We start from the raw sequence: 22479 nt of genomic DNA, 5'->3' as shown, positions 1-22479 counted from the left end.
GGTGAAAACTCTCCGACCCCGACCGAACAGCCTAGTACCTGCAAGCGGCTTTCTTCCAATGGACGCCCCCCAGAAGATCAACACACATCTAGGGCAGGAGCGAGCACACAACAGAGGAGTGACGGTGGAAACAGGTGACCAGAACCCTATCTAAACCCCCCGCAATTACTCCTAAACGCAGAGGGAAACTCTAGAATTACACACCTGAGCCCGCGGGGAGAGTCTCTCCCCACCATTGGCGGGGAGATCCCACCTAGTGTTCATGGCGCCTGGAGGGTCCCAGAGAGAATCGCTGAGGGTGCGGAGGTCCCCCAGCTGCCACTGCCTGCACGGTGGGGCTAGGGATTGCCGGAGATCTCGGAGCGGACTGGGGCTGGGTGAAGCTCCAGAGGCCGACTCCGCGCCCTGGAGGGGAAGCTCCAGAGTTCCGCCCGGGCAGCAGACAAAACTCTCTGTCTGCCATTAGCGGAGGGGCCACGCCTAGCATTCACAACTCCAGGAAAGGGGAAAGTCCTGGAGAGAATCCCAGAGGGTGGGGTGACCCCCAGCTGCCGTTGCCCGCCCCGTGGGGCTAGGGATTGCCGGAGATCTCGGAGAGGACTGGGGCTGGGTGGAGTTCCAGCGACCCAGCTCCGTAGCTTAGGGGGAAACCCTACAGGCTCACAGCAGCCTCAGGGAAAGCCTCTGCACAGCACTCGTAGAAAGCACCCATCCGGCAGCCACAAGGCTGGAAGACCCCGGGACAAAAGTAGCATAGCTAGGTGAACTAACCACAGACTGTAGAAGATGCCAATAGCTCTCCTGCGACCCATAGTGGACAAGTGAGATTTTGTGAGTGCCGACAGTGACGGAGCGACAAATATAAGTGATCCTACCCCTGGCCACTGGAAAAGCCCATAACACCATTGCAGACCCCAAGGAGGGAGCATGTCTAGGTGGGCTGCAACAGTCGGCACCAGCAGGCTGAAGCCCCCCCTGTGACGGCCCCCATGGCAGAGGAGGGAATCCAAAGGACCACTGTGACTACGAGGAGGGGCCCAAGCCCAGTTAGCAACCGTGGATAGGGTTCCTGGTTGGTGCAGTATAAACAGCTGCTCCCCCACCGCAGCAGCAGAAACAAGTGAAAGGAGCAACTAAACTCTATCTCTATGCGGAGGCACAAATCAACAACATCAAGCAATATGAAAAAATACATTAAATCTCCAGAACAGAAGGAAAATAACAAATACACAGAAAACAATCCCAAAGAAAATAAGATATATAACCTAAATGATGATGACTTCAAAACAGCCATCATTAAAATACTCAATGAGTTAAGAGAGAATTCTGACCGACAAGTCAACGAGTTCAGGAGCTATGTCACAAAAGAGTTTGATACGATAAAGAAGAACCAAACAGAAATATTGGAAATGAAGAACACAATAGAGGAGATTAAGAAAAATCTAAATGCACTGAACAGTAGGGCCGATAATATGGAGGAAAGAATTAGCAATTTGGAAGATGGCAATATAGAATTGCTGCAGGCAGAGGAGGAGAGAGAAGTAAGACTAAAAAGAAATGAAGAAACTCTCCGAGAATTATCAGACACAATTAGGAGATGCAACGTAAGGATTATAGGTATACCAGAGGGAGAAGAGAAGGAGAAAGGGGCAGAAAGCCTATTCAAAGAAATAATGGCTGAGAACTTCCCAAATCTGGTGAGGGAGATGGATCTTCAGGTGACAGAAGCCAATAGATCTCCAAACTTCATCAATGCAAGAAGACCAACTCCACGCCATATAGTAGTGAAGCTAGCAAAAGTCAACGAGAAGGAGAAAATACTAAGGACAGCCAGGCAAAAGAAACTAACCTACAAAGGAACCCCCATCAGGCTATCAGCAGATTTCTCAGCAGAAACTTTACAGGCTAGAAGAGAGTGGAATGATATATTCAAAAATCTGAAGGAAAAAAATCTACAGCCGAGAATTCTCTACCCAGCGAAAATATCCTTCAAATACGATGGAGAAATAAAAACTTTCCCAGATAAACAAAATTAAGGGAGTTCATTGCCACAAAACCTCCTCTTCAGGAAATCCTCAGGAAAACCCTCATTCCTGAAAAATCCTAAAAAGGAAAGGGGCTACAAAACCAAGAGCAGAGGAGATAAGTAGAAGGACAACAACAGAGAGTAGCAGCTCTTCATCAGAACAGATTAAACCATGGGACGAGAAACAAAGGAAATTGAAGAAAACCGGAAAACAAGACACAAGATGGTAGTGGTAGGCCCCCACATCTCAATAATCACTCTAAATGTAAATGGATTGAACTCCCCAATCAAAAGACACAGAGTGGCAGGATGGATCAAAGAACAAGACCCAACAATATGCTGCCTCCAGGAAACACACCTCAGCCCCAAAGACAAACACAGACTCAGAGTGAAGGGATGGAGAACAATACTCCAAGCTAATAATGAACAAAAGAAAGCAGGTGTCGCTATACTAATATCAGACAAGGTAGATTTCAAAGCAAAGCAGATAAAGAAAGACAAAGAGGGACAGTATATAATGATAAAAGGGACTCTTCACCAAGAAGACATAACACTTATAAATATATACGCACCCAACACAGGAGCACCAAAATTTGTAAAGCAACTCTTAATAGAACTAAAAGAAGACATCAACAACAATACAATAATAGTAGGGGACCTCAACACACCATTAACACCAATGGACAGAACATCCAGACAGAAAATGAACAAGGAAATAATAGAATCAAATGAAAAATTAGACCAGATGGAGTTAATAGATATATATAGAACACTTCATCCAAAAACAGCAGGTTACACATTCTTCTCAAGTGCACATGGAACATTCTCAAGGATTGACCATATTTTGGGAACCAAAGCAAACATCAATAAATACAAGAGAGTTGAAATAATATCAAGCATCTTTTGTGATCATAATGCTATGAAACTAGAAATGAACTACAAGAAAAAAGCAGAGAAAGGTGCAAAAATGTGGAGACTAAACAACACGCTTCTCAACAAACAATGGATCATTGAAGAAATTAAAGAAGAAATCAAATATTATCTGGAGACAAATGAAAATGAGAACACGACATACCAAATCATTTGGGATGCAGCAAAAGCAGTCCTAAGAGGGAAATTCATCGCAATACAGGCCCACCTCACTAAACAAGAAAAAGCTCACATAAGCAACCTCAAACGACACCTAACAGAACTAGAAAAAGAAGAACAAACAAATCCAGAGTCAGTAGAAGGAGGGAAATAATAAAAATAAGAGCAGAAATAAACGATATTGAAACAAAAAAGACAATAGAAAGGATCAATGAAACAAAGAGTTGGTTCTTCGAAAGAATTAACAAAATTGACAAACCTTTAGCCAGACTCACCAAGAAAAGAAGAGAGAAATCGCAAATAAATAAAATTAGGAATGAGAGAGGAGAAATCACAACAGATACCAATGAAATACAAGAGATCATAAGAGAATACTATGAAAAACTATATGCCAACAAATTGAACAACCTGGAAGAAATGGACAAATTCCTAGACTCCTACAATCTCCCCAAACTGAATCAGGAGGAAATGGAGAATCTGAATAGGCCAATCACAAGTAAGGAAATAGAAACGGTAATCAAAAACCTCCCCAAAAATAAGAGTCCAGGACCGGACAACTTCTCTGGAGAATTCTACCAAACATTCAAAGAAGACTTAATACCTATTCTTCTCAAACTGTTCCAGAAAATTGAGAAAGATGGAGTACTCCCTAACACATTCTATGAAGCCAACATCACTCTGATCCCCAAACCTGACAAGGACAACACAAAGAAAGAAAACTACAGGCCGATATCACTGATGAACATAGATGCAAAAATCCTCAACAAAATTTTGGCAAACCGAATACAGCAATACATCAAAAAGATTATACACCATGATCAAGTGGGATTTATACCAGGGACACAGGGATGGTTCAACATCTGCAAGTCAATCAACGTGATACACTACATCAACAAAATGAAAAACAAAAACCACGTGATCATCTCAATAGATGCAGAGAAAGCATTCGACAAGATCCAACACCCATTTATGATAAAAACCCTCAATAAAATGGGTATAGAAGGAAAGTACCTCAACAGAATAAAGGCCGTATATGACAGACCCACAGCCAACATCATACTCAATGGACAAAAACTGAAAGCCATCCCTCTGAGGACAGGAACAAGACAAGGGTGCCCACTTTCACCACTCCTATTCAACATAGTACTGGAGGTGCTGGCCAGAGCAATTCGGCAGGAAAAAGAAATAAAAGGAATCCAAATAGGTAACGAAGAAGTAAAACTCTCGCTGTTTGCAGACGACATGATCTTATATATAGAAAACCCCAAAGAATCCATAGAAAAACTATTAGAAATAATCAACAACTACAGCAAAGTAGCAGGGTATAAAATTAACGTGCATAAATCAGTAGCATTTCTATACACTAACAATGAACTAACAGAAAAAGAACTCAAGAACTCAATCCCATTCACAATCGCAACGAAAAGAATAAAATACCTTGGGATAAACTTAACCAAAGAAGTGAAGGATCTATACAATGAAAACTACAAGACTGTCTTGAAAGAAATTGACGATGACATAAAGAGATGGAAAGACATTCCTTGCACATGGATTGGAAGAATAAACATAGTTAAAATGTCCATACTACCTAAAGCAATCTACAGATTCAATGCTATCCCAATCAGAATCCCAAGAACATTCTTCACAGAAATTGAACAAAGAATCCTAAAATTCATATGGGGCAACAATAGACCGCGAATTGCTAAAGCAATCCTGAGCAAGAAAAACAAAGCCGGCGGAATCACAATCCCCGATTTCAAAACATACTACAAAGCTACAGTGATCAAAACAGCATGGTACTGGTACAAAAACAGGTCCACAGATCAATGGAACAGAATTGAAAGCCCAGAGATAAAACCACACATCTATGGACAGCTAATCTTTGACAAAGGAGCAGAGGGCCTACAATGGAGAAAAGAAAGTCTCTTCAACAAATGGTGCTGGGAAAACTGGACAGCCACATGCAAAAGACTGAAAATTGACCATTCTTTTTCACCACACACCAAAATAAACTCAAAATGGATCAAAGACCTAAAGATTAGGCCTGAGACAATAAGTCTTTTGGAAGAGAATATAGGCAGTACACTCTTTGACATCAGTTTCAAAAGAATCTTTTCGGACACTGTAACTCCTCAGTTGAGGGAAACAATAGAAAGAATAAACAAATGGGACTTCATCAGACTAAAGAGCTTCTTCAAGGCAAGGGAAAACAGGATTGAAACCAAAAAACAGCTCACTAATTGGGAAAAAATATTCATAAGCCACTTATCCGACAAAGAGTTAATCGCCATAATATACAAAGAACTCACACTGCTTAACAACAAACAAACAAACAACCCGATCAAAAAATGGGCAGAGGACATGGACAGACATTTCTCAAAAGAAGATATGAATATGGCCAATAGACACATGAAAAGATGTTCATCATCGCTAATCATCAGGGAAATGCAAACCAAAACTACACTAAGATATCACCTTACCCCCGTTAGATTGGCAAAAACATCCAAAACCAAGAACGACAAATGTTGGAGAGGTTGTGGAGAAAAAGGAACCCTCATACACTGTTGGTGGGAATGCAAACTGGTACAGCCACTATGGAAAACAGTATGGAGATTTCTCAAAAAGTTAAAAATAGAAATACCCTATGACCCAGCCATCCCATTACTGGGTATCTATCCTAAGAACCTGAAATCAGAAATCTCAAGAGTCCGTTGCACCCCTATGTTCATCGCAGCATTATTTACAATAGCCAAGATGTGGAACCAACCTACATGCCCAGAAACTGATGATTGGATAAAGAAGATGTGGTATATATACACAATGGAATACTATTCAGCCATAAAAAAAGACAAAATTGGCCCATTCACAGCAACGTGGATGGACCTCGAGGGTATTATGTTAAGCAAAATAAGCCAGTCAGAGAAAGACGAACTCTATATGACTCCATTCATAGGTGGGAGTTAGTATATTGATAAGGAGATCTGATCGATGGTTACCAGGGAAATGGGGGGGTGGGGGGAGGGCACAAAGGGGGAAGTGGTGTACCCACAACATGACTAACAAAAATGTACAACTGAAATCTCACAAGGTTGTAATCTAACATTAATAAAAAAAAATTAAAAAAAAAAAAGAGTTTGTTCCATGGTAGTTGAGTATAAGGAATGTCTTACTTTTCTTATTTTTAGAGTATTCTTGGGCTCAGCCTCTACCCACCATAGGTGATCAGAAATTTGTTCTCGGCCTCTGTTTTCACAGAGCCCCATCCCGTCCTCTCAGGGACATACAGAAACCTCCAGGCTTAACTGAGTCCAGAGATCTGGGGGAAGGTCCTCTGATCTTCATTCATTGACTGCTGATCCTGGTACCCTGGCCCATGGCCATGAGGTTTGTTTGAAGGCAGCTGTCCTCGCTCCCATGTGATAGGCTTGGGCACGGAGGCTCCAGAACCTCCCCAGCCCTACCATGCAATCACTCCATATTCCCTGGCACTTTCAAAGCTCTAAAACATCCTCTCCATTTCCTGGTCTCAAGGTTTGGGCCATGCCTCTCTCTTTGTTTCAAAGCACTACCGTCTCTTCCTGTACCCTCATCCTTCCCCTCACCCGCATCCCCACCCCTGGGGAAGATCAAAGTTAATTTCTTTTGGGGCCGAACCTTCCAAGTAAAAATTACAAATTTTTTTCAGTGTAGTTCCTGAAATGCAAAAGAAATTGTTCATGGGAAGGAGCAAGGGAGGAGATTTGTTTTTTTTATAATTCCTTATTTCATAGTCTCCTAAAGTGTGTCCTCTGGACACCAACATCAGAATCATCTGGGGAGCTTAAAGCTGCAGGAGTAGGAATAGGGCCCAGGATTCAGGATTTGTCACAAGCTCTCCAAGGTTTGAGAATATGGTCTACTTCTTGGAATACAAAGGTATATCTGCTCTTGTGTGGGAGGGAGGGAATTAGCTTTTTATTCTTTCTCCTGCAACAATTAAAGTCAGAAATAGATATTTTTATAGACAGAAAATACAGGAATCTTCTTTTCCAAGATATTCTATGTACGTAGCCATAGTGTAAGGTAGCATGTGATAATCTCATGCTCTGAAAGGAAAGTCGATCAGTATTGAGAGAGTGTGGAGAAGAGAGAGCCAGTTCCCATTGGAGGAGGGGGCTCCTGAATCAGGAAGGGAGCATTTGTGCTGGGCCACAAGGGGCAGGGAGGACCCGCACTGCAAATGGGCAGGGAAGGCACTCTGTTGACAGAAGGATCCCATGCTGTAGTGGCACAGCAACCTGAAAACGCTTGTTTGACTGAAGCACAAAATTAGCGCTTAAGAAGTGTAGGTCTACAATATCCTACCCCAAATCCTGGGGCTGACTAGGTTTCTGAGTTTCATTTTTCATAATTTATTTAACACGCCCAGAAAGCCCCCTGGGCAAGCACACCTTAATCAAACATATTGTGGGAAGTTGAGTTTCCAGCAGGTTGTGGAAATGTGAGGGGACATACGTTCTAGATTTCCTGGAGTGTGGAGAGTGATACCTTCTGTTTCGAAAACGAGAGGAATGACATTGTGTTTTGTTTATAAATTGTAACGAGATTTTCTTCTTTGTATTAAATAGATTTTATTATAGGAAGTCCTCATTATCTTCAGTATCAAGAAAAGCCCACAAACACACTTCAACATTTTCATAATAAATCATGAAAGGAAAGGTCTGATTGGGATAGTATTTTGAAAAATGAAACTCAAAAGAATGAAAAATGTTTATTTTAATTTTATAGTTAACAAAGTTAAATTATGGTTGCAACCATGAGCCAATTCTTAGAAGAAAGAAAACTCAGTTAGATCCTACTGAGTTTTAGGGAGGAAGTGGGGTCATTAGTTTTCCAATTATCATATTCATTTATTCAGCAAATATTTATTAAGCACCTCTTACATGCCAATCACCGCTTTAGGCACTAGAGATAGTAGTCAGCGGCAGAGTCCCTCACGGATCTTATTTTCTAGTGGAAGAAAAAGACCATAAATAAATGTACATGTGAAGGCTATGAAGAAAAGTCATGCAAGATAAGAAGATAGAGGCATGGCTTCAGTTGTGCATATGGTGCTCAGAGATAAGATAGCACAAATGAGTCCTTCACTTCAGATTTTACTTTACAGCGTGATTTAAAAATAGTCAAGGACCTCATCAGCTTTCTCAAGATCCTCTCTTAATCCTATTCAGAGTATTTTGAAGGACTTATGTCTTTATCCTTTGTCCCTCTCCAGTTTATAATTTGGGCAAGTCTTTGTCAGTGATTTTGTGTGATCAGTTATCCAACATCACTTTCACTAAAATCTTGTCTTTTGCAAGATTGATTTTGCAGTTGGTTTGCATTGTCTGACAGTCTGTAAGCAGGTCAGCCCAATTCCTGCTTGTTATCCTAGTGTAATTTTTAATAGCACTCGCCTTCACTCTCAGAAGTTCTCAGTTTGGACAATAAGTTCATCACTCTATCAATCAATTAATCAACCAAGATTGACACAGTGGGTGCGGTGTCAAGCAGGGCTAGATGTTTCTAAGGCTAATCCATTCATAAACATTTTTATGTTAAGACTTTTGCTTTGCTGTGAAACCTTGTAACTGTGGAGACTTAGATGATAAACATTCAAGAAAAAAGAACCCCTTTTAGAGTAATGTGAGTCTTGGATACCAGCAACGCTGGCAGCCAGTTTATATAGATTCTTTATGATTTTAAATTGGGCATGAATGTGGTATGGCCCTTCTTCAGCAAGACATCAGGCTAATTGTTGGGATCTTAGAGCTGGGGGAGCTGCCCTGAAGAGTGTTACATGGCACAGGGCACCTGGACACTGGATAGGTTTTTAGAAGGTGCCATTAGCATCCAAACTTTTTGGTACCCCACAACAAGTAAAAGCATTTCATGGATTTCTTTAAGTTGAAACACTGAGGACATACTAATGTTTTAAAAGATTAAAATCTCAACAGAATTGGGTGGACTCGAATCTATTTTCTTCTCCTTTATGTGTTGTAACCTGGAATCTTCATTCTTCAAGATTGAATAACCTTGTTGATATAATTGTTCTTCTCCAGTCTTATTAAAAAGCTTTTTTTTTTAATTTTTTTTTTTTTGAGGACGATTAGCCCTAAGCTGGCATCTGCTACCAACCCTCCTCTTTTTGCTGAGGAAGACTGGCCCTGAGCTAACATCTGTGCCCATCTTCCTCTACTTTATATGTGGGACGCCTACCACAAGCATGGCTTGCCAAGCGGTGCCATGTCTGCACCTGGGATCCGAACCGGTGAACCCTGGGCCGCCGAAGCAGAACGTGTGCACTTAACTGCTGCGCCACCAGGCTGGCCCCATTATTAAAAAGCTTTTATGTGAGGGCTGTGGCCATATTCTGCAGCTTTCCTTCTCTCAGGGAACCTTCTTATTTAAGACTGGTTACTGTAATAAATGAATGAAAAGCAAAGAAGTGGGTTTCTCCTTATCTATGAGTTAAATCTATGTATCTTCATATTTCTGATTACAAATGGTGGCTACCGGGAGGACACAGAAACTTCAGTTTAGGTGGTATTGGAACTTTATTTATGGAATGTCAAAAAGAAAATAAAACCATCAAAAAGGCAAAACAGTGGAAACCTCTTCTGCCTCTGTGAGCCTAGCTGTAAGAAGAACCCAAAGCATTGACTTGTTACTGTGCTGGGGCTTGGGGTTAGCACTTTTCTTGCATTACTATAGGGTAGGGGTTGACAAAGTCGGGGAGTTGGGTGGGATTAGAAAAACAAGATGCTGATCGTTTATCTCTGTGATTCTTGTTATACTTACTGTCTGTACTTGAACAATTATGATTTTATTCAATAACTGTTTCATTTGTAGTACCATTATCTCTCAAGGGAGGGCTGTGTTCCCTTAAAAAAGCAGAGAGCTCACTATGTACCATGGCCGGCACTAGGTGTATCATAGGTAATAGTAAGGACACAGCTATCAAACTTAGTAATAAATATTGAGGTGCGCATTTTTTCATATTCTAATATCTCTGAAATTATGATGCACCTTACAGTCAATGATTTTAAAAGTTTAAAATCGTTAGTTTAATTGGCAGTGCTTTTTCTTAGTAGTACACAAAACATTGCCTCTCTTAGTCATTGGTGTCTTGGATTTATCAACTACATTAGGGATTTTTTATATTCTGGGTGTAAAGACTGTTAACTGCATAATGAAGTCATTTAAGTTCCCATTGGTGTTATATTGATTGTCAGATGATATTCAATGTAGTAAAACTTGAGATTCGGTTAAAAAAAAAAAGACACTATCTTGAAGTGCATACATATTAAGCACATAAGTGTCAAAGATATGAAGGGCACAAGGTGAGGCTACCCACCTCAGGGAAGATCCAGGAGTTGGAATTTGGAACAGACCAGGAGAGCATTTGCTCTTGATGAAGGCACAAGGGGGCAAGCTGCCCTGCTTGTCATTGGGGTTTTCATGTGGGAGTCCAAGAAGTCTTCACGGTTAGACTGGAACACAGATCTGATGTCAAGAGCAGAGGGGTGCTGTGGGAGTTTGTGTCAAAGCCTCAGATAGTACTTTTAGGTTGGCAGTTAAGCAAGAAAAGAAACTACAGGGATGAGGCACTTTTCCTCAATTGACAGAAATTTCATTAAATTCTTCTTGAAAATTTAAAGTATGCCTTTAAACTTAACTCTTGAACCAAGAAGGCTGAGTTAATGGTGCTGTTTTGTAACCTACTAATCACACTACCTGTTCTCTGTCACAGATTGCCTTCTCCCAGCACAGCAATTTTATGGACCTGGTACAGTTCTTCGTGACTTTTTTCAGGTAATTTCACTTATACAAACTATATCTGTTGTTTTGATTCAGGCGCTTAATTCCGTTAATTATCAGCTAATGAAAGATAAATGAATAATCCTGTGTGTTTGCACAACAGATCAAACTAACTTTATATATGTTCCTGAAAAGTTACATGTCAGTTACAAAAGTGTAAATTCAGTCTAATCTGATAAATTGAAAACATTTGGTTTATATGTTCTGGCCTTTTGAGACAGCTTTTCATGTACCCTATACTAAAATGTAGATAATTTGGCTCTTCATGTGGGGAGAATTTGGGGTTGAAGCAACACTTACTTATATGTGCCACATGTATGATTCCTCTTGTTCAAGAGATGATTCACGTGATTAACCAGAGTTTTAAAGCTTAAAGTGACTTGTTAGGCCCTTCGAAGTCTTATTTTTATATATATTTTTTTCAGTTTGATTTTGTTTTTATGAAAATACTATATACACATAATTGAAAAAGACAAGTGCTACAGTGCTTGTAAGACAAAGCGACAGCATCCTGCCCCACACCTTCCCACCCCTCACTTCGCTACACTTGAAATTGTTTCAGCTGGTTTTTACTTCTCCATGCTTGCACTATTTCTTGACTTTTTAGTCCCGGTATCTTTTGATGTCCTACTCTAGAAGATGAGGATTTATTGTCTTATGTTACCTCACCCAACAACTCCCACCACGCCATAAGTACACAAAATCCCCTTCCTTCCACTCATGTAATTTCTGGATGATAACTTCTCCACTGAGAAATAACTGTTGTATCCCTCCACTCTTGGAGGGAGATAAGAGAATCTAATAAAGACATTCAGTATTTCTAAGAAAGAAAAAAATCAATTATATTTTTATATTTCACCAACAAAAATGAAATTTACATATGTTTGCATTACTTTGTTTAAGAAAATTGTTCAAAATTACAGCATATCTAGATCAAGAAAGAATGACTGAGAAAAAAATGGAGAGGGTGTGGAGACAGTCCACTAGCCCTCCTGGATAGTGAGCATTTTGTTGAGCTATAGTGATCAGTGTGGCACTGGCACAAAACCAGATTGACCAGTGAGACATATTACATAACCAAGGAAACAGATAAGGTTCAAACTTGTTTTAAGTGATGAATAATCAAGTAGGAATAAAAACTATATAGTAACAAACAAAAAGCTAAAAGATTGGTATGGATTTGATGGCTGCTAGTCACATGTAGCTTGTGAGCACTTGAAATGTAGCTAGTATGACTGAGAAACTCAATGTTTCATTTAATTTAATTTTTTTTCCGAGGAAGATTAGCCCTGAGCTAGCATCCACCACCAATCCTCTTTTTAGCTGAGGAAGACTGGCCCTGAGCTAACATCTGTGCCCATCTTCCTCTGTTTGATATGTGGGACACCTGCCACAGCATGGCTTGATAAGCGATGTGTAGGTCCACATCCAGGACCTAAACCGGCAAACCCCGGGCTACCAAAGTGGAGGGTGTGAACTCGACTGCTGCGCCACTGGGTTGGCCCCCATTTTATTTAATGTTAACTAATTTAAATGTAATTTAAAAACTGATAATATGATTAAATTATCAGAAAACTTTTAAGTACATTTAGAACAACCTGGATATGTGAATCTACTTTTTCAAATGTGAATTTTATGAAATCTAAATACACATCAAATATTTTCTGATAAAAATTTATGTTCAAATTGAGGTATACTTATAAATATAAAATACACACTCGGGGTCGGTCCCGTGGTGAGTGGTTAAGTTTGCACTCTACTTTGGCAGCCTAGGGTTTCACTGATGTGGACGTGGCACCACTCATCAGGCCACACTGAGGTGGTGTCCCACATGCCACAGCTAGGAGGACCCACAACTAAAATATACAACTATGTACTGGAGGGACATGGGGAGAAAAAGCAGATTTAATTAATTAATTAATTAATTACACACTGGATTTTGAAGACTTATTAGAAAATAAGAATGGAACATATCTCAATAATTTTTTATTTTATTTATTTATTTATTTTTTTTGAGGAAGATTAGCCAGCCCTGAGCTAACTGCTGCCAATCTTCCTCTTTTTGCTAAGGAAGACTGGCCCTGAGCTAGCATCCATGCCCATCTTCCTCTACTTTATATGTGGGACGCCTACCACAGCATGGCTTGCCAAGTGGTACCATGTCCGCACCCGGGATCCGGACTGGTGAACCCTGGGCCGCCAAAGCGGAACGTGCACACTTAACCACTGCGCCACCAGGCTAGCCCCCTCAATAATTTTTATATTGGTCACATGTTCAAATGATGTTTTGGCTATCTTGGGTTAAATAAAGCTATATTACTAATTAATATAATAATATATAAATTAATTTCACCTGTTTCTTTTTACTTTTTAATGTGGCAACCACAACATTTAAAATTACATATGTGGCTCGCATTACAATTCTCTTGGACAGCAATGGTACAGATAACGCAAAAGGAAAAAATTTATAGGGACAGTCTAAAAAGATGTGATGAAATAATGCTAAACTATATAAATATTTTAAAGCAAAATGTTAAGTCTTCATTCAGGCTTTTTAAAGTAGAAAATCAACATGAAGACAAGAATTCTTATAAAATACCAAAAGTAATTTATGTTCGTAAGAAAACTTCAGACAACATAAAGATAAAGTTCAAACTTCCCCTAATCCTATTATGTAGAAATTTACCACTGTTAATATTTTGGTGTATATGTTTCCAAAATCTTTTCCCTGTGTATACACACTATATGTAAATTGTGGTTTTTCCAATTCTTTGGTTTGTAAAATGGGCTACCTCTTTATGTGTTGTTATGTAACTTGCTTTTTTACTCAGTGTTCTGTGGTTAACTTTTCCCATGTGGAGATTCACCTCATTTTTCTAAGCAGCTTTTCCCATAGTATGAGTACTATATTTTATTTAACCATTCCTCTTTTGATTGACTCTTAGATTGTCCTCAATTTTTGTTGCATATGTCTTTGCATTTTTCTATGAATATCTCTCTGGGAAAATTTTTTGTCCTATAGTTGCTATATCAAAATGTGAAAACACTGCCAAGTGGCCCCTCAGAACAGTTGCATGAATTTATACTCCTACAGCAGGAATGTAATTTCTCTTATTATTTCTGCCATTTTTCTTACTATTACTATTTCTCAGCAACACTAGAAATTGTCATTATTTTTCAGTTTGTCATTCTGGGAGGTATCGCTGGTATCTTGTGTGAATTTGGATTTAATTATGAGTGGTATTTACTGATCTCTTAGAGTTCTTGTTTTGAATTACCTGTTCATATCCTTTGCTCATATTTCTATTGGGATATTTGCCTTTTTCTTACTGAAATTTAGGACCTCATTGTATTTTGTGACCATTAACATGTTGTGTGTTCAGTTGTTTGTCTTTTAACCCCGTTTTTTACCAAGCAGATGTGTCAGTCTTTTCCTGTATTTTCTTCATGAGTATTTTATCTACTGTTGTTTTTTCATGTTTAGGTCTTCCTTTATCCATCTGGAATCTACTTGGATATAGCTTTATTATTTTTCCAAATGGATAGACCTTAGAAACTGTGAATCTGAATCAGTGAATCAAGGCAGGATGTTAATTACTTCACCTCCAAGGCCACACCTCCGCTAGGCCAGGAATTCACTCTCTTTTATTTCCTTTTTCACAGTATACCCAGCTTAGCTTATTGGAGCCGAGTGGGCACCACAGGACCTCTGTCCCAGCAATATGGAATGCTGGAAATTTATGAAACCTCCCCCTGTTCACAAGGAAATCTCTTCTTTCCACAGAAACGTAGATTCCAAAAGGAAACTGCCCACTCTCGTGTTACCACAGAATAATTAAAATCCCAGTATCTCTTTTCACCCCTCCCAACATTTTTTTATTCTGCTTGGTGCCAGGCAGCCAGGACTCACCGCCATGAGCCATCTTCCATGGTTCCTCCAGAGTGGGACCAAAGAATAATCCTATATTCTTGCAAATTCAGTATTTCATGAATCTTTTCCCTGTGACTTCCACTAAATTTTGAGTCCCTCCAAGATAGTTGTCATTTCCTTCCTTTTTGGCCATGTGAGCAGCTGGGCCTGGAGGGGTGGTGCGCTTACCTAGTTCTCTTCTGCATTTGCCTCAAAGGTATTAAACCCCATCCCACTGACCTGTCATATTACTCCTTCAAAATCCAGCCTAATTGCCTACTCTATGCCTACTCTACGAAGTCTTCTCCAGACATATTCACCCTGGAGTCCACCCCTTCTTGGACTCTGCCCTACTCATGTTTTTATTATAGCACTTAATCACCCTTTAATGCAGTTATTTAACAGTCTGGAGTTTAAGGGCAGCTCATACATAGACGAACCTACAGTTTGACATGCAAAGATGAACAAGGCCAATTAGAGGCCTTGTCTACAAATTTTAAATTGGGTTCTGAGAGCCTGAAACAGTTATCTCATGACACTGAGCCCTGGCTATACCTTAGAACTACCTGGGAAGCTTAAAAAAAAGAAACAGCTGTCTGGGCCCCCTACCCCCTAGAGACGCTGATTTAATTGTCTGGCATGGGTACTGATCATTGTGATATTGTAAAGGTTCTCCAGTGATTCTTAGGTTCAGCTAGCAATGAGAAACCCTGAGTTAGCTGAAAGTTGTGTGAATTCAGAGACCGGGACAGTATTACGTCCCTCTCCATGCAAGATAAAGCATAGGAGGTGAGATCGGAAAGAAAATTATGTAGCTACTGATGGCATGTGAACGTGGCCTCAGCTCCTGGCAGCTTCATGATTCCAGTTCCTACAAGAGCTGGCTTCCTTAGGGCTCTGAGAGCGCCTCGTAATTACTGCCCTGCAACCATCCAGTGACCTCCTAGTTAGTGATTATCTGGGGTTTAAATTCTAGATTGTAATTATTTTACATTATATAGAAACAATTTTTATAAGTTGTACTTGTTTTTTTCTAGTATCATTTTATGTGTCCCATGTCTCCCCTTTGTTGGATGATGTTGTTATGCAGAACTATATCCTAGAGTAATTCTCTCAGAAAAGATCTGAGAATTTGATATGTGTCTGGGACTGTCACTCTGAAGCCTAGAGTCTTGAGTTTTGCAACATTATCTGTTATCTATTTGTTTCCTCTCCTTTAATTCTGTTTGCTTGAATTCTGGAATTCTCTCTTAAGTGAATGAGGGAGATTTTGGATCTGTCCTCCATATTTCTTAACTGAACTCTCATTTTCTTTTCATTTTCCTTTTGCACTGCCTTCTGGGGCAGCTCCTCAGCAGTATTTTCTAGCTCATTAATTTAATCCAAAATTGGGTCCATTCTCTTGTTGAGCCCATCTGATGAGGTTTTTTTAATTTTAACTTTTGCATTTCTAATAGATTTTTTCTTATAGCCTGTGTTAGTTTTACGAATGCAGTTTCCTTTCATATTCCTTTGTGAGATTAATAATATTTTATTTTATTTTGAAGTCTTATTTTGTGCTGTCAATAACTGTCACCTCAGATGTTTGGGGGGGTTTTTGTTGGTGTGAGGTTTGGTACCTCTCTTTCACAGTGTTGGTTTTCCTCAAAATGTCTGATTTTGAGTTGTGTTGAAGATTCCACATTTGCCTGTTATGTGGCTGCCGTTTCTGTCTGTCAGAAGCTCCAGTGAGTGTGGAGTACGGGCCGAATGTGCTGCTGTGTGGGGTGCACTGTTAGTTTGTCTTCTGAGGAGAGAGCCCCCATCCTTCCTAGCCTCTCCAGCCCCAGGACCAGAACTCACTGCTTTAGCTGCTGTCTTCCATCGCTCGGAGTAGGGGAAGAAGCCATTTGGTGCAGCTACTCTGAATACAGCTCCCCCCAACACTCTGGCAGTTCCCCAGAGCCCCCTCCCTCCTTGTATCTGTTGACTCTAGGCTTGGAGCACCTTTTATTTTATTTAAATTTTTAGAGACTTTACTTGTTTAAAGCAGTTTTAGGTTTACAACAAAATTGAAAGGAAAGTACAGAGACTTCCCGTATATCCCCTGCCTCTACACATGCAGAGCCTTCCCAGTTATCAACATCACTCACCAGAATTGCACATTTTTCACGAGTACCTGTAGGTACTAAGGATGAACCTACATTGACATCATAATCATCCAAAGTCCACAGTTTACCTTAGGGTTCACTCTAGGTGTTGTGTATTCTATGGGTTTGAACAAATGTATAAGGACATATATCTATCATTATAATATCATACAGAGTGTATTTTCACTACCCTAAAAATCTTCTGCACTGGAGCTCCTTTTTTGCTTTTCAGCCCTCTAATCTGGCTTCCATCCCCACACCCCATCTAAACTTTTTTTGTCGTTGAGGGCAGCTAGCACAGCTCTATTGCCAAATCCAAAAAATACTTTTCAGTTTTCATCTTTTTGACTTCTTGACAGTATCAACCAACGGACCACGCTGCCAGTGAGACTCTTCTTGCCTTCTGTGACCCCTGCCGCCCTGAGGCCACTCCTTCTTGGTCTCCCTTGCTGAATGACCTTTTCTGTTCAACCTCTCACTGTTGATATTCTTTCAGAGCTTGACCCTGGCCATCTTCTCAGTCTGCCATCCCCTCAGTATAATATGCCCTTTCTCCCCAGCCTTCCCCACATCGCTGATTAGCAACATCGTGCTGCCAGTTCCAAGTCACTTCTCTCCCTTTCACACCCGGTAGGCACTCCCTCACTGCGTCCCAGCAGTTAGAGCTATCGAACATGAGGTGGAGATCTGCTCCACCTGAACTCCCCATCCCAGCCCTAACCATCACAGTCTTGCCAGGATGATTTCAATTGACTTTGGCCCTCTACAACCCACAAAAAGTCCAGAGGAGACCTTTAAAATCATGAATTAGTTTGCGTCTATCCACTTACCCATATTCAGTGGCTTCATGTTGTATCAAATGAAGACCAAGTTCTGCGTGGACTGGCCTCTGGCTCACCTCTCTATTCATCTTATGCTGCTCTCCTCTGCATTTCCACTACATGAACCTCCTTCAGTTTCTTCAGAAGCACCAAGCTCTCTCCCACCTCACAGCATTTGCACATGCTTTTCCTTCTTTCTGGAACACTCTTCTCCCTCACTTCACCTGTATACTTTTACCCATTGGTTGGTTTTTCCAAACAACAACCAATTCTCTGACACCAACTGGGTGTCCTACAATTCACTTCAGTTCTGACACTAACCACCTGGAGTAAGCACAGACCCCAGAGGTTAAGGGCTCAGTCAGACTAGACTGCCCCCACTGCAGATGTCAACCACAAATGAGTCCCCCGGCTGCTCACTCTTCTGCCTGGCCAACTAAAAAAGATTTGACAGTTTGCTAGAATGACTCACAAAACTCAAGAAGGCATATCCTTAAAATTACAGTTTTATTATAAAGAGTACAACCCAGGAACAGCCAAATGGAAGACATGTATGGGGTAAGACGTGGGTGTAGGGGGAGAGCACAGAGCTTCCATGCCGTTTCTGGGCAGGGCACCCTCCCAGCACATCAGTGTGTTCACCAACCGACAAGCTCCCCAAAACCTCATTGTTCCATGTTTTTTTAAGGTTTCATTACATAGGTATGATTGATGAAATTGCTGGCCATTGGTGATTGAACTCCATGTCCAGCCCCTCTCTCCTCCCTTCAGGTTGGGAGTGATGGGGGGCTAAACGGTCTAACCTCCTAAGCACATGGTTGGTTTTTCGGGTGACAGGAAAATGTTGCTATGATGCTGAAAGCTCTGCCACCGGTGTTTCAAATAGCAGCAGGGTCACCCATGATGGACAAGTTTCAGCAGAGCTTCCAGACTAGGACAGGAAGAAGACTAGGAAGAAGGACCCGGCCACCCACTTTCAAAAATTTTGGCCGTGAAAACCCTGTGAATACCAGTGGAGCACTGTCTGATATAGTGCTGGAAGCTGAGAGGACAGAGCATAAAGACCGGCCAGGGTTCCTTCTGCTGTCCACAGGGTCGCAAGAAGTTGGAATTGACTTGACAGCACTCAAAGCAACACTATTCTATGTAAAAATAAACCAAAATTTGTTTATCCACCTCTTGATGGACATTTGGTTTGTTTCTTTTTGACTGTTACAAATAAAGCTCTTATGAATGTTTGTATAAAAAAGGCGGGGAGACACTCCTATCAGTTAGGAAATTTCAAGGGTTTTAGGAGCTCTGTGCCGGGAACTCGGGACAAAGACCAAATATATATTTTTTTATTATGCCTTCAAATCTTGGCACAGGATTTCTTCTCCCAAGATTCTATCCAGGCACATCCAAATGAAGCTGTCTCCCTTGATCTTTCCCATGGAACCGTGTTATTTTTCATCAGGGTACTTACCACAGTTTTTTACTTGCTTACTATCTTTGTCCACAGTTAGACTGTGGGCTTCAAGAGAGCAGGGACACTGTCTCTTTTGTTCTCCCCTGTATATACACACATCGTCAGCATCTAGCACGTAGCCATGTTCAAATAATATATTTACTCAATTACTTTGATTGGAAAGTAAACTAGACCTTCTGGAGAAGTGCAGTCATAACTATAGGCACCAGCGTCTCTGAGGGAAAAAAGCTAGTGGTGCTGTTTGATGTCTCACTCTTAAGGGGATGCAAAGGCCATATGCTAACACAGTAGCTCCAATTAGCGGGTGTGTTATATTCTTGGAACATGTGTATGGAATGAGATGACCCTGCTGCCAAGTACCAACCTAGTGAGGATTAGTCACTGCTGCCAATTGGTGGAAGACTGAACAACATCATCAGAATTGGTTGGGGAACATCTTCAGGGACCATGGAATCTTGTGTAGTAAATGAGGACTGATGGTGTTTTTATCACTTCTCCCTTTGGAAGGTGGAACCTTTGGAAAAGAATCCAGAACTTTGATTTTTCTGGATTATATTTAAGAATTAGGAATGGTGACCCTTTAGCTGAGAATAGTGTCCTTTTCATGAGCATAGGGAAGAAAATATTTTCCCAGAGCAAGTTAACCAGATCCCGAAAGATTTACATGAAACATGTAAGGGGAGGTGGAAAGGTATCCAGATAATCCTAAGCACTCTGAAAAATCGCTCCTATGGTATGGAAAAGAGAATTAGAGTTGCAGGGGTGGGCCTAATGGTTCAAATGAGAAAATCAGTATGAAGTAAGTTAGAAAAAGTACTTGTAGACTCAGGCATGGGAAGTAAACTCTAGCTCCTGACAAATCCGTTAAGCTTTCTTTGTGTCTTAATGAGATGCTTCTCCAGATTCCAGTAGGAGCCTTCTGTATCTGAGAATCAAATGAGGCAATGTATGTGAAAGGGCTTTGCATCTGGGAGTGATGTGCTAGTGTGGTCAGGGTGATGACTTATTAGGAAGAGGAGAGACAGACTAACACTGTGCAAATCTGTGTGGCTGGAGTTAGAGGTGCCTGAGAGGGCAGCAAGTGAGTGAGGGTAAAAAGGAGAAACAGGTGATGTCAGGCCACCTGCCAAAAGGAGGGAATGTAATGGGAGTTCCTGATGTAGTCAAGATATAATGTTTTTGTAAAACTTAATTATCTGAATTTCTGCTAAGACTCTGGCCAGATTGGCAACAGACGTTTTGACAAATCCATGGCTTGTTGACCATTTCACTTTCCAGAATATAGAAGTGATATGAGGTCCTGTCACTCTGGATCTAATTCTGACCAGAATGGTGAAGTGCAAATCACAGGAACTTGAAAAGCAGCAGTGGTGTTTCTGTGTTCAGGCTGGCTGGAAGGTCAGCCAGTTTTTACGTAGTTTTAGGAAGGCTAGACTTGTATGTGCAGGAAAAGATAACCATTGTTTAATGGCCTTGCCCTCTGGAAGGAAAGTTCAGGGCATTCTCAAAAATATCATTCTGGCTGCACAATTACAGTTAAGCTGATGAGAAACAGACAGATGTCCCCAAATACTGAGCTCTCAAACACATTGTGAGTTTTCAAAAGACATATACGAAATATGGAAAGAAAGACCTAGAATCAAGGCATGAGTTTTTGAGAATAATCTCAGAAGAGTGCAAGCCTCTGATAAGCAGGGGCAGGTTTAGGACAAAAAAGCCAAAGGACTCTTGTTTTCTCCTTAGGTACAGAGCCAACAGGAAATGAGAGAGCCTGGGATCAGTGTCCTAGTGTTGAAATACACTTCTTAAGAATGATCTTTGGGGGCCGGCCTGATGGCCAAGTGGTTGGGTTCGCACACTCCACTTCGGTGGCCCGGGGTTTCACCGGTTCAAATCCTGGGCGCGGACATGGCACCACTCATCAAGCCATGCTGAGGCGGTGTCCCACATGCCACAGCTAGAAGGACCCACAACTAAAAATACACAGCTGCGTGTTGGGGGCTTTGGGGAGCAAAAGGAAAAATCTTTTAAAAAAAGATCTTTGAATGACTTTGGCAAAAAGTTAATAATTGTTAAGGCTAAGTAATAGACATATAGGGATTCGCTAGATGTTCTCTATATTTCAAGTGTTTGAGAACTTCCATGATACAATGTTTCTTTAAATTACATTTGTATTGAAAAATACAGAAAACTGTTGATAAGAGGGACTACAGTAGGGTGAACACTGAGTCACAGTCCCACCTATACCCAAATTAGTGGTAGGAAAAGAAAGAAGGGAGGGGTATCGGCGAGTGGTACCTTTTTTGAAATAACTAGTAAATTCTTCATTGTTATATTATCCTGGGAAAAATATGCATATATCAGCTTTGAGGGACAATCACTGTGTGGTGGTATGCTGTCTGTGTCACTTATTAGAAAAGCTGTAACAGGTGGAAGGACCTGGGTTGTTGGTTTTTTCAATAGGTCTGCACTGAAGACAGAAGTCCCACCTAGGCCTGGGGGGAAAAGGGGCACAGACCTGAGCTGCACTGTGTTACAGCTCTGTATTGAGGGTAGTCCCAAGAGAGGCCTCTGAGTGACACCAGGGTCCTCGCCTCTGAGGCCAGCTCTCTAGTCAGCTACATCAGCAATATCTTAACTATCTTAAAAGCTGTTCTCATTTGCTTCATGTCCTTCCATGTGGATTTACTGTCTCCTTGTCTTTATCTATTAGAATAAAAATAACAAAACGCAGGATTATGCATGGAAACCCAGAAATACTGAGGTTACTCTTCTCAGACTCCTTTACTGCTTCTTCCTGTTCTCCCCAGTTTCTCAATGTTGGGGTGCCCCCCAGAACATCCTTCTCTGTTTGTATTCACTCCCTTGGTGACCTCATCTGGATTGATTACTTCAAATACCATACATACACTGATGACTCCCAAATGCCATCTCCAGCCCAGACCTGGCACCCAGCCTCCAGCCTTGTATGTCTGCCCATGACATCTCCCCTTGGCTGTCTAGTAGCTATCTCAGAACTCAGCATGTCTAGAACTGACTTGCTGTCTTGCACCTACTCCACCCAGAGCCTTCCCTGTCTAGGTTGTTGATAGGTCCCTCAGGCCCAAAACCCTGACTTTTCTCTTTCTTCCATACTCTACATCCAGCCATCAGGAAATCCAGTTGTCTCGACCTTCAGATTATGTCCAGAGTCCAAA

General features: G+C 41.0%; 1 protein-coding gene across 7 annotated transcripts in view; it reads left to right on the top strand.

The window, feature by feature from the left end:
* The window catches only part of ATRN (attractin), a 177323-nt gene that overhangs the window by 137484 nt on the left and 17360 nt on the right, over positions 1–22479 (top strand). For 2 of the 7 annotated variants that reach the window (XM_044748857.2, XM_070485645.1), the window contains exon 25: positions 10887–10948. In XM_044748857.2, the coding sequence (XP_044604792.2) occupies positions 10887–10948 (62 nt within the window). Of the gene's footprint in view, positions 1–10886; positions 10949–12236; positions 12268–13024; positions 13271–18651; positions 19003–22479 lie in introns of those variants that run through there. The other 5 variants (XM_070485642.1, XM_070485641.1, XM_070485640.1 and 2 more) reach the window with 5 other exon arrangements.

The sequence above is a fragment of the Equus asinus genome, chromosome 15 (genome assembly GCF_041296235.1).
Source record: "Equus asinus isolate D_3611 breed Donkey chromosome 15, EquAss-T2T_v2, whole genome shotgun sequence".
NCBI classification, from domain to species: domain Eukaryota; kingdom Metazoa; phylum Chordata; class Mammalia; order Perissodactyla; family Equidae; genus Equus; species Equus asinus.
This window is presented reverse-complemented; position numbering and strand designations above follow the sequence as displayed.